The 13,083-nt window shown below is 42.2% G+C and overlaps 1 protein-coding gene across 1 annotated transcript; it reads left to right on the forward strand.

The window, feature by feature from the left end:
- The first annotated feature begins 588 nt into the window (after positions 1 to 588).
- On the forward strand, positions 589 to 2,660 carry LOC121862043. The gene has a single exon (XM_042359974.1). It carries the CDS (start codon positions 589 to 591, stop codon positions 2,641 to 2,643), a length of 2,055 nt encoding a protein of 684 aa, XP_042215908.1. The 3' UTR covers positions 2,644 to 2,660.
- The last annotated feature ends 10,423 nt before the right edge of the window (positions 2,661 to 13,083 follow it).

Below are 13,083 nucleotides of genomic sequence, written 5' to 3' on the forward strand. Positions count from 1 at the left end.
TGTTTGGGTACTTTTATCGTACCATATCGAGACCAAGATATGTTGGCTGGCCACGTGGCCAGGACAATAGCTTAGGGCGATGCAGGTGTGCTTCAACATTCAGGTCAGGTCAGGTCAAGCCGTGAGGTCAGGTCAGGTCCGGCCACACACAGTGAACCAGTGTGACCCACAAAATTACATTGCCCCAAGGGAGAATGCCCCTGCCAGCTTATACACACACACACACACTCATTCCCGAGTCTAACGTCGTACTGTGCACAGTCAGTCAGGCTGACTCCTGCAGTGTTCAAGACTTCTGTTTTTAGAGGTAAGGCAACGAAAGTTTTTCTTTATTTATATATATTATTATCAGTGTAATAATATCATAAGCAGCAATAACAATAATAATACTGAAAATTATCATGATTATTATTATCATTATTATCATCATCATCATTATTATTATTATTATTGTTATTAGTAGTACTGTATATACATCAATAGTCGAGATGGTGTATGTGTGTGAAAGTAATTGGGTGGGACCGCGGGCGCAGTGAGAGGGAGAGAGACAGGAGAGTGAGTTAGATTACTTTTTTCTTTGCATAGATCATGGAGCGTCGACGGGAGTTCGTTGGCGTTAAGTTTTTCCTCTTCACGGAGAAAGCTGCCGAGTGCAAGATCCCGGATTGTGACTACTCATACGAACCAATGTCTGGCTCCGAGCTCCACTCCAAGCCTCTAGTTGATCACCTCAGGAGGAAACACCCTAAGGAGTACAAGGAAGCTGAAGAGGAGGCTGACGAGCAGAAATCCTTGAAAAGGAAATATGAAAACATCTCGAATTACTCCCCAAGTGATGATGAATCCAGTTCCAAGAGACCAAAGCGTGAAGTGATTGAAATTGAAATGAGTAAAGAAATGGTTCACAAATTTGCAGTAGAAGCAGTGACTGTAAATGGATTACCCTTGTCAGTATTTGAAAAGTCGGGAATTTCAAACTTAATATCTCCTATTTTGTGTAAACTAGGAATATCCCTGAACCAAAGGGTAACTCGATCGTTGATCCTCCAAGCTGCCGAGAAGAAAATAGTAGATCTAAAGACTGAGTTCCTTGACCGCTTGATTTGTGTGAAATATAATCTCAGCACTCGACGTGGACGTCACTTTCTCGGTGTTGATTTTCAAGCCGTCATCAACGGCAAATTGAGAGTGGCTACAGCTGCAGTAAAGGAGATGACGGAGGGAGCTACTGGTGCAGAGATTCGGTCAATCCTGGTTGCTTGTTTGCAGAAATTAGGAATCCAGGAGCACCAGATCTACACACTGACCACTGACAACGGCTCCAATGTTACCAAGGCGGGAAGGCTCATGCTAGAGGATGCTCAGGCCGTGGAGAACGAAGTAGACGAAAGTGATGAAGATGACCCTCAGGCCGTGGAGAACGAAGTAGGCGAAAGTGATGAAGATGACCCTCAGGCCGTGGAGAACGAAGTAGGCGAAAGTGATGAAGATGACCCTCAGGCCGTGGAGAACGAAGTAGGCGAAAGTGATGAAGATGATCCTATTCCCGAGGCCGAGGGTGACAGTGTTCCTGCTGTGTTGGATGAAGAAGTCAATAGTATCAAAACAGCAGCTGATAATGTGTCATCCGTACGGTGTGCTGTTCACACTCTACAGCTTAGTGTAAAAGACGTCATTAACGCTAATGATGAAATCAAGAAATTGCTCGTTAAAGTACGAAAAGTTGTGAACAAGACGCGCACACACAACATACGCCTGGTGTTTCGACAGGCTGGAGCAGCACTACCGAAAGTGGACTGTAAGAATCGCTGGGAAACTACATATGATATGCTGGAGTGTGTGGTGAAGAGCAAGCCATTTCTGTTGCAAATTGGGCTTGCAAAAGAATTGTTCCGGTTATCAGAGAAGGACTGGGCTTATATTGATAACCTGCTGTGCAGTTTAAAGCCACTACACAGCACTACAATTGCACTTCAACTGAGCAAGCTAACGGCCGGAGAGTTCCTTTGTGAGTGGCTGAAGTGCAAGATCAAGTTGCGCCAGCTGGCCATAGTTGATAGTGAGAGATCCACCTCAGTGTCGGCGGCTTTCCTTCAAGCAATGGAAGAGAGAGAGGTTAACATCCTGAGCAACCCGGCCTTCCTCTCTGCTATCTACATGGACCCACGGTACCAATGTCTTCTGAAGGAACCACAGAAAGTAGTGGCAAAGGCACATCTCACCGCTCTGTGGAGAAGGCTGTCAATCATGAATATGAATAGTGATATTAGTTGTGAATCGGAAAAGAATGAAGAAGACCCTCCAAGTGATGACAGCCTCATTGAGCAGCTACTGTGTGAGAGTGATAGTACCACCCGGGCGAGTACTGCTACTAACGTGCATGAAGCCTCAGTGATGATTAAAAGTTTTGACAGTACTCCAAGAGTAGAAAGAAAAGAGGACATCTTTCATTGGTGGCATTGTCACCCACACACAGAGCTGAAGAGGCTGGCTGAAGCGGTCATCGGGTTGCCAGTGAGTGCAGTGACACAAGCTAGTGCAGATCGAACCTTTTCCGGCTTGCGATATATATTGCAAGAGCGTCGGCTGGGACACAAGGCAGACATTATTGATGCTTTAATGATGTTGCGTTGCAACGCATAATATGTAGTTTTTGAGGGCTAGGGACAGAATTAAGTAAAATGCGTAAGGTAGCATTAATATGTTAGAATATTAAACATTATGTTAAGAATAAAATACTAAAGTTAATAATATTATTATTGTTTTGTTACACCTTAAATTACGGTACGATATTTCATCGTACTAGTACGGTACGAAGGTATATTTGAGGTACGGTACGAATTACGATAAATCAATCGTACCGAACTGTTGAGCCACACCTGATGCAGAACTGAAAACCACAGGGGGTCAAGACGCTTACAGTACATAACACTGAACTACAGAGTCTGGGGTCGTTCTTCCCCCGTCACCACATCATACTGCTATCAAGTCTTGATTAATGGTGTCTTATTTGTCGACTTCTCCCAGTTAAGAACATACAAGTTAAAATCATTATCTCTGAATTAGAAGAACAGAGAAATGCAGAGACCCGATAGTTTTTTAGTTGTAGTAAGTATGAAGAATTTTGTGACAAGAGGTACCAGTATGGCCAGCATAATGTGACCGACAATGGTGATGTAGTCGTGGCCAGAATTAGGCTAGGATACAGACACACCTGGCAGGTTAATAACGCTGTACCCATACCGGAACACTCAGCATGTAAACTTTGTGATAAACCTTTAAAGCATACACTTGAACACTATATTATTGAATGTGACACTGTCAAAGACTTCAGGCCACCTGGGTTATTAATCATGAACTATGTAACTACTACACTGAATCAGAAGTCCTACAATATATCCTGACAGTTTACCCTAAATTTGCTAGTTCTCAATGAACAATACAATATATCACTAGTGAATATGACCTATTGTATTATGAACTTCTGCTAACCTACCCTAACCTGACCCAATGATGAACGGAAATAAAGTCACATGACTTTTACACATTGACAACACAATATATATATGATGGCATTGTACGTAGGTTAGGTTAGGTTTTTTCCGTGCCCTTTTTTCTGGATTCGACCCAACTACAGGACTCAGAGACACACACACACACACTTATGTTATTTGTATATTATTTGTAAATCGAAACCCATTCCCCAATTATTTAACTGTATATTTTCAGCCTTCTGGCTGCCAAGCTCTTTCAATAAACCGTTAATTATTATTATTATCATCACACACACGCGCGCGAGAGAGAGAGAGAGAGAGAGAGAGCCGATCATAAGCTTACAGACAAAGACTGTTGTAAGAACCTTTTAAAATGGCCAAGAAGTAATTTCTGGACGTGACCTCACCAGTGTTTGCCACAAGCTCTTAGATAGTATCATCTCACCTCACCCCCCCCCCCACACGCTCTAATTAAGATTCATAAAAATGTCAGATTGTCTCCCTAACATAAGACGTGACGCTCATCTAATAGACCCACTTTAGCTACGATACTTAGACGGATTTTCAGTGATTCGTAATTCTTTTTTTTACCTTTCTAGGACTGTTAAGAGCTTAATTAAGACACGCGTTTACATTATAATAGTAAAATGGATTCTCAGAGGTCGAGTTAAATTTTCAACCGATTTGTGAATGCAGAACACGTGGAGATTAGACACCCAGATTATTTCACCTGATGATTAACCACCCCTAGCGCTAACCTAAATTAACCTAACCCTCCCAGCTCAATTCAACTCAAAGGTTAATCGCTCTAACTTTAATCCAGCTTAACCTAACCTATACGCATTCCTCCAGCACCATCCACCCCTCCTAACAACCCACCAAATCACGCCGTCTCCCTCATCCTTCCACACCTACCCACACTCCCACTCTGAATACAATAGCATAGCATTTTATCTCTTATGGCAAAATAGCCGATATACTAATACCTCATAAACATCTACGTACAGAACTAAACAAACAATATACTGGAAATATTCTGTAGCATTCAACATCCTGATCACTGCCTGGGGACTGATAAGCGCCCTTTGTCACCTCTACTCCGTAATCCTTTGTATACCACCGCTCGCAGGATATGAGGTGCACAATAAACTAGCTGTAGTTCACCCCTATTGTAACCCATATTACCACCCCCACCAGCCCCCCACCCCATCCTACCCCAACCTGTCAAGGACAATATCAGCTTTTGTTCGTTTTTCCTTCTGTTTGTTATCGAGATGAAGGGACAACATCCTGATTAAAACACACACACACACACACATATATTCTGAAATCCAACGTTACAGTGATACAAAGGCGCTGTAATCACAAGATACAGGACGTAAAGGGAGTCCATATTACAAGAGAGAGAGAGAGTTAATGAGTCCCAGGATTTAAGAAAATATTCAGACAGGTTACGAGACAGACAAAGATAGACCGACAGACCCTGACTCCTTACACTCAACCAACTCAATGAGGGATACGGACAAAATCCCCCACCGGACAAAAACTCCAGGACAAAAACGCCACATTGATATTAGATCTTACCATTACTGTCCTCACTTTTTGAGACCTCAGGGGACCCGTTAGGTTAGGTTGCAATAAGTTATATTTTCAAAGTGGTTTTGTAAGAAATTAATAAAAACTCCAAATATATTTTCTTACTTTTTTAACCTGAGGTAAATGTTGATGTTTTTAGTTATTGTTTATTCTTTATCAGGTAAATTGTTTCATAATGTTAGCTATTAAAAACTAAAAATAGATTTTGTTTTATCTTTTACTGTGAGGGGGAATTTGTCCAGTAGAGATGGGGTTTCTGTCCGGTAGAGGTGGAGTTTTTGTCCTCGGGGTTTCTGTCCGGTGGGGTTTTTGTCATGGACCCACTCAATGAAGACTAGTCCCTTCTTCTGAATTTAAAGACACTCTTGCTAACCTTACTTAACCTAACTTAACCTAACCTACTAGTCTAACCTATCCCAGAACTAACTTAACCTAACCTATACTAAAACTAACTTAACCAAACCCTAACCTAACCTAATCTACTAACCTATCCTAAAACTAACTTAACCAAACCTAACACTAACCTAACTTAATGTACTAACCTATCCTAAAACTAACCTAACCAAACCTAACACTAACTTAACCCTAACCTAACCTACTAACCGATCCTAAAACTAATTTAACCAAACCTAACACTAACCTAACCTTAACCTAACCTACTAACCTAACCCTAACCTAACCTACTAACCTAACACTAACCTAACCTAACCTAACCTACTAACCTATCCTAACACTAACCTAACCCTAACCTAACCTCACGGCACGCCATCGTTACCTATTCTTTCTCAGTTAAAGAAACCACATGCAAATGAGATTATATTCTTATCAAGTATTCACCTCTTTACCATAAGGTTAATTTGCATACTGACTTTATTAAGAGATGTGAAATGGGTTTTGGAGTTGTGATCTTTTGTGTATATGAACTCTGGCAGACATACAGACAGACAGACGTATAGACAGACAAGACGTATAGACAGATGTACAGATAGACAGATGTACAGACGCACAGATAGACAAATGTATAGATACAGACAGACATATGTATAGATAGAGAGACGTACAGATACAGATGTATACACAGATGTACAGATAGACGGGAGGAGGGAAAGGAAGAGGGGAGAAAGTGGGGAGAGAAGAGAGCAAGTGACCGTGACCTTGGGTGGAGGGAGGGAGTGATATTGACCTGAGGAGAGAGGGAAGGAGTGACCTTGGGAGACACAGAGAAGGAAAATTCCAGGTTAGTATTTACGGATCATCTGAAGATAAGACACCCCAGATGATGTCGATGTTAAACGATATAACCTAACATGACATAACCTGGCATGACCTAACCTAACATGATATGACCTAACATGACATAAATGGTGTATAAATGGAAGTCAGGGCTAAACAAAGGGGACATTACAAAGGTACTCAAACTATCCAACCAGTAGCGAACTCGTAACAATAGTTTTAAATTAGACAAATTTAGATTTCGTCGTGAAATAGGTAAACACTGGTTTGGAAACAGAGTAGTGGATGAATGGAACAAGTTACCAAATACCATCATTAACTCGAATACGCTGGATAGCTTCAAACATAGGTTGGATGCTTATATGAACAATAGGGGTTGGGTATAAACGGGACTGCCCAGTATGGGCCAATAGGCCCGCTGCAGTTTCCTCCATTCTTATGTTCTTATAACCTAACATGACATGACATAACCTAACCTAACATGACATAACCTAAGCTAAACTAAACTAACTTAACCTAACCTAACATGACATAACCTAACCTATCACGACAAACTAACCAACCACAGCATAACCTAAACAAACTTAACTCAACCTAACCTATCAGAACAAAACCTAACCTAGCATAAACTAACCTAACATACCCTAACTTTTAACGTAACCTAACCTAACATACCCTAACTTTTAACGTAACGTAACCTAACCTAAACAAAGGACCCTCCTGGAAATAAGCATCTGACAGCTTTGTCGGCTATCCTCGGTCAAATTGCCTTACTGTTTACCATTCTAGTATACACCCACGACTACGTGCACCTCGTCTATATTCATGCTGCACTGTATAACTGCATTGTATTATACAGTACTTTACATGTTTATCCAATTGTAAACGTGTATGGCAACTTTAGTTAACACATATTATTATTATTATTATTATTATTATTATTATTATTATTATTATTTTATAACTAACTTAAACTAACCTAGCTCATTCTAACTTAAAACTAACCTAGCTTAACGCTAACCTAAATTCACCTAACTTAACCTACCCCCATGCATAACTAGGATGCGTAATTATAAGGTAAAATAAACTAGCGTGCCTTTAAATAATTACTCTTCAGGTGACCCGTATCATAATATATATTCAAGTACAATTTTTCCTTTTACACAGAGGAGAGCACACGCCTCAATTCCCTCGCCGATACTGCCACCACACGAGTCAGACGCATCCTCTCATCTCCTCATTTCCGGGGACGGGTTTAGTTTGGGGTTCGAAGCAATGAAGTTTCGAACCAGCGTGGGCGGGAAGGCGGAGTTATTGTGTGATGTGTACACCCCCGGGCCCCAGGCAACACAATGGGGGGGGGGTGATGGGAGGAAAAGGGTGGGGGGTGGATGGAATAACGGGGTGAAGGAGGAGGAAGGTATAAATGGAGGGCGAGTATTAGGTAGTGAAGTAGAAAGGGTACAAGCACTAGGTGGAGGAAGGGAGGAGGGTACAAGCACTAGGTGGAGGAAGGGGGAGGAGGATACAAGCACTAGGTGGAGGAGGACAGGCCGCCACCAGAGGACTAGCCACCTCGCCCAAACCAGTTGAACTACTGAGCCACCCCCCGTCACGTCTGTACCTCCTCCTTCACCCCTCTACCCCCACCCCACTCTACCTCCCCACCCCCCACCTCTACCTCCTCCACCCCCACACTCTCCTCACCCCTCTACATCCTCCACCCCCACACTCTACCTCCTCCACCCCCCACTCCCCACCTCCCACCCCTCTCCCTCCCACCCCTGCACTCCTTCCAGCACCCCACACTCTACTTCCAGCACCCCACTCTCTACCTCCTCCACCCCACATCCTCCCCACCCTCTACCTCCTCCTCATCACCCCCCACCTCACCTCCCCACCTCCTCCACCCCACCCTACCTCCTCCTCCCACCCCCTCTTCCCTCTCCTCCACCCCCTCCCCTCTCCCTCCCACCCCCTCCCCTCCCTTCTCCTCCCCCACATCCTCCCACACCCCCTCTACCTACTCCTCCCACCCCCCCACCCCCACTCCACCTCCCTTTCCCTTCCCTCCCACATCCACACCTCTACCTCCTCCTCCATACCCCACCTCACCTCTACCTCCTCCACCCCACACTCTACCTCCTCCTCCTCCACCCCCACACCCTACACTCCTCCTCCACCCACCTCTACCCTCCTCCCCTACCTCCACCTCACCTCCTCCCACCTTGATTCTCGTCTCCTCCATCTCAACATCAGCATACAACCTCTCTCTCTCTCTCTCTCTCTCTCTCTCTCTCTCTCTCTCTCTCTCCTCTCTCTCTCTCTCTCTCTCTCTCTCTCTCTCTCTCTCTCTCTCTCTCTCTCTCTCTCTCTCTCTCTCTCCACTAAGCATACTGTAGTAAATACATTCAGTAAAATTATAATGCAAACAAACAAACAATAAAAATAGTGAGTCCAGGTATACAAACAATATACATAAACAGTGAGAGTATTTAAACAATGTATACATACAGTGCGAATATACAAACAATGGTAAACAGACTCGACCAAGGACAGCGAACAAAGTCATCCCTTAAGGGTCTCAAACACACACACACACACAGTATAAACACCTGGAACCACTACATTCTCAGGTACCTCCGACAAATTAGACCAGGAAAGTGTACAGGTATTTCTAGGTTGAAAACATTTTAGCCTTGCGACCCCTCCGCCACGAACCTTAAGACGTCACAGGGTAATTGGCGTAGGGAAAGACGGATTCTTGTTTACGCTTTTAAAAATACGGATTGAGATTCTTTTTTTAATAAAGATAAATTGATGTTTATATTCTTAACAATAAAGAGAAATTTACGTTTACATTCTTAACATTAAAGACGGATTGATGTTTGTTTTCAATAGTAGACTCAGACTCATAGCTCTTGTGTTTGCCATAAGGAACAACACAAGCGTGGAGTTCCTAGAATAAGCTATAAAGATGTAATAGCTAATAAACAAACACAATAACAAATACTACTACTACTACTAATAACAACAACAACAATAATAAACCTCATAATACCACCAACAATAATGATAAAATAATAAACATAACAAAACAACAACATTAATAATAACTAACAATAACAACAACAAATACACACAACAAAAACAATGTAAACAGGGAGACCAAAATGAGCTCCAAACAACAGAGACTCGACCTTAATTAGGCGACTTTCCCCAGCACCCAAGTGAAGGGTTAAAATAATGAGAGAGGAAGGAAGAAAGGTGTGGAAGTTGGGACCTGATCTCTCACACACACACACGGAGATAAACAGACAGACAGACAGGCACACACAAGGAAGGAAAGACAGACAGACAGACGAGCAGAGACACACTCACCCACGCACACACTCATGTGGTTCTCTAAACGTGAGCCTCTTGTCATGTGGTTCTCTAAACGTGAGCCTCTTGTCATGTGGTTCTCTAAACGTGAGCCTCTTGTCATAAGAACATAAGAATGGAGGAAACTGCAGCGGGCCTATTGACCCATACTGGGGAGTCCCGTTTATACCCAACCCCTATTGCTCATATAAGCATCCAACCTATGTTTGAAGCTATCCAGCGTATTCGAGTTAATGATGGTATTTGGTAACTTGTTCCATTCATCCACTACTCTGTTTCCAAACCAGTGTTTACCTATTTCACGACGAAATCTAAATTTGTCTAATTTAAAACCATTGTTACGAGTTCGCTACTGGTTGGATAGTTTGAGTACCTTTGTAATGTCCCCTTTGTTTAACCCTGACTTCCACTTATACACCTCTATCATGTCGCCCCTCACTCTACATCTCTCGAGGGAGTGCAAATTAAGATGCTTTAACCTGTCTCTGTACTCAAGGTTCCTAATGCCCGGGATTAGTCTTGTCATTCTCCTCTGGATTCTTTCCAAGGATTTTATATCCATTCTGTAATACGGTGACCAGAACTGAACTGCGTAATCCAGGTGAGGTCTCACAAGCGCTAGATATAATTTTAAGATGACCTCGCTAGTCTTGTAACTAACACTCCTTTGTATGAACCCAAGTACTTTATTAGCCTTGTTACGAGCAAAAACACATTGTTTACTTGGCTTAAGATTACTACTTATCATTACTCCTAAATCTCTCTCGCAGTCGGATTCCACAATGGCATCGTTGTTCATCTGGTAACTGGTTTCCCTGTTTACATCTCCTAAACTTTACATTTGTCCACATTGAATTTCATCTGCCATTTTTCCGACCATTCGAAATTCTTTTTTAGATCTTTCTTTAGTTTTGCAGAGTCCTCGTCAGATTTAATTACACGTCCTATTTTAGTGTCATCAGCAAATTTACTTATGTTGCTGTCTATACCGATATCTATGTCGTTTATGTACATAATGAATAATAATGGTCCAAGTACTGAGCCTTGGGGAACTCCACTAGTGACGTTGCTCCAATGCGATTTAGTGCCGTTTATGCTCACTCGCTGTTTCCTGTCCCGTAACCACACCCTAATCCATTTAAGGATATTACCTTTGATGCCATGCGCTTCTACCTTTCAAATTAGTCTTTCGTGGGGGACTCTGTCGAAGGCTTTGCTAAAGTCGAGATATACCACATCATAATTGTGCCCCTCGTCCACCGATTCGAAAACTGATGAAAAGAATGTTAATAGATTAGTTAGACAAGAACGTCCGCTTGTGAAGCCATGTTGGGAATCATTGATCAACTTGTGCTTCTCCAGGTGGTTTCGCATAGAGTTTGAAATGATTGATTCTAGTAATTTGCCTACTATTGATGTTAGACTGATTGGGCGGTAGTTAGAGGATAGTGATCTATCCCCCTTCTTGAAAATCGGTATTACATTCGCTATCCTCCAGGATTCTGGTACTACACCTGTTTTTAATGACATGTTAAACAACTTTGCTAAGGGCATACTAAGCTCTTCCTTACATTCCTTTAATACTCTGGCAAATATCTCATCGGGACCAGGTGACTTATTAGGCTTCAGTTTGTCTATTTGCTTACTAACTTCGTTACTAGTCACTACTATCTCGCTTAATTTGTTTTCTTCACTATCTCTGAATAGAGTCGGTGCCTCGGGTATCATGTTTAAATTTTCGGTGGTGAAAACTATTGAAAAATATTTATTCAGATTACTGCTCATTTCTCCGTCGTTATCAGTTAGCTTGCCGGTATCTGAACGTATTGGTCCAATCTTATCTCGTGTTTTAGTTTGATACATTTGGTAGAATCCTTTGGGGTTTGTCTTCGCCTCCCCTGCTATCTTCAGTTCATAATTTCTCAAAACGTGAACCTCTTGTCATGTGGTTCTCTAAACGTGAACCTCTTGTCATGTGGTTCTCTAAACGTGAACCTCTTGTCATGTGGTTCTCTAAACGTGAACCTCTTGTCATGTGGTTCTCTAAACGTGAACCTCTTGTCACGTGGTTCTCTAAACGTGAACCTCTTGTCATGTGTGAACCTCTTGTCTCTAAACGTGAACCTCTTGTCATGTGGTTCTCTAAACGTGAACCTCTTGTCATGTGGTTCTCTAAACGTGAACCTCTTGTCATGTGGTTCTCTAAATGTGAACCTCTTGCCATGTGGTTCTCTAAATGTGAACCTCTTCATCATTAACTTGGGTTACAAACTTTACTCCATAAATCTTCTTGCCGATAACAAAATGCACAGAGAGAGAGAGAGAAGGAGAGAGAGAGAGATATTCCAGGGTTACTTCTCCCTCCCGGCCATAAAGTGGAATTTCATACACACCTCTTTTATTTAATCGTCAGTCTCTTGGATTTTTTATCGTCAATCTTTTGTTTTTACCGTCGCTCATTTGCTTTTATCGTGTTTTTTATCGTCAGTCTTGTGTTTTTATCGTCAGTCTTTTGTTTAACCCTACCTTCTCTCACTGTACAGATGAGAGAACCAACAGGGGAAACACTGTCAAGCAAAAAAAAATTAACAAACTCAGAATTCTTTCTCCATTAAAATAAGGTAACGTAAAAAACGACAACAACAACGTATCCCATCACACCTTTAGGGAAGACGAGCGGAAACCTCTTGAGGAGTGGTTGCTGACGTACAGTGAAACCTCCTTATAACGGACAACACAGGAGAACACACTAACACACATGTAGAACATTTTGACACACACGTAACACACCGTATGACACACACGTAACACACCCTAACACACACACAAAAGACACTGTTGAATATAATCTGGGTCTGTCAAAAAGAACCCTTAAAACTGTAATTAGGAAGGAACTTACTGATGAATTTGACGCAAGTAGACAAGTGCAAACAGGCACTAGTCGACCCATAGGTTACCATGATGAGATGTATCAGGTGAAACATGTATATGGAGCAGGTAACAAGATCACTAGATTACAAGATGTTATAACCGCTAGACTAAGTTGCCCTTTATGTACAGAACTAAACCAAGAAATTATCTAAAATACTCGAACATTAAATACCATAATATCCTGACCACGGGGGTTAGTTATACTGACCCTTTGTGAACGCCACACTGTAATCCTTTTGCGCTACCGCTCACAGGATGAGTATGGGGTGCACAATAAACTAGCCGCTGTAAGTGGCAAAATTAAAAAGTAATAATAATCCAGATTCAGGGAACAAATTGGTGCATTACACAGGTGTAGGAGAGGAGGAGCAGCGCCGGGCTGTCTGGAGGAGGAAACCCACACATGTATCGTGTGACCCAGAGGCCATAAAAACACTCCTGTAAT

Source organism: Homarus americanus, unplaced genomic scaffold, assembly GCF_018991925.1.
Source record: "Homarus americanus isolate GMGI-L3 unplaced genomic scaffold, GMGI_Hamer_2.0 scaffold25013, whole genome shotgun sequence".
Classification (NCBI taxonomy): domain Eukaryota; kingdom Metazoa; phylum Arthropoda; class Malacostraca; order Decapoda; family Nephropidae; genus Homarus; species Homarus americanus.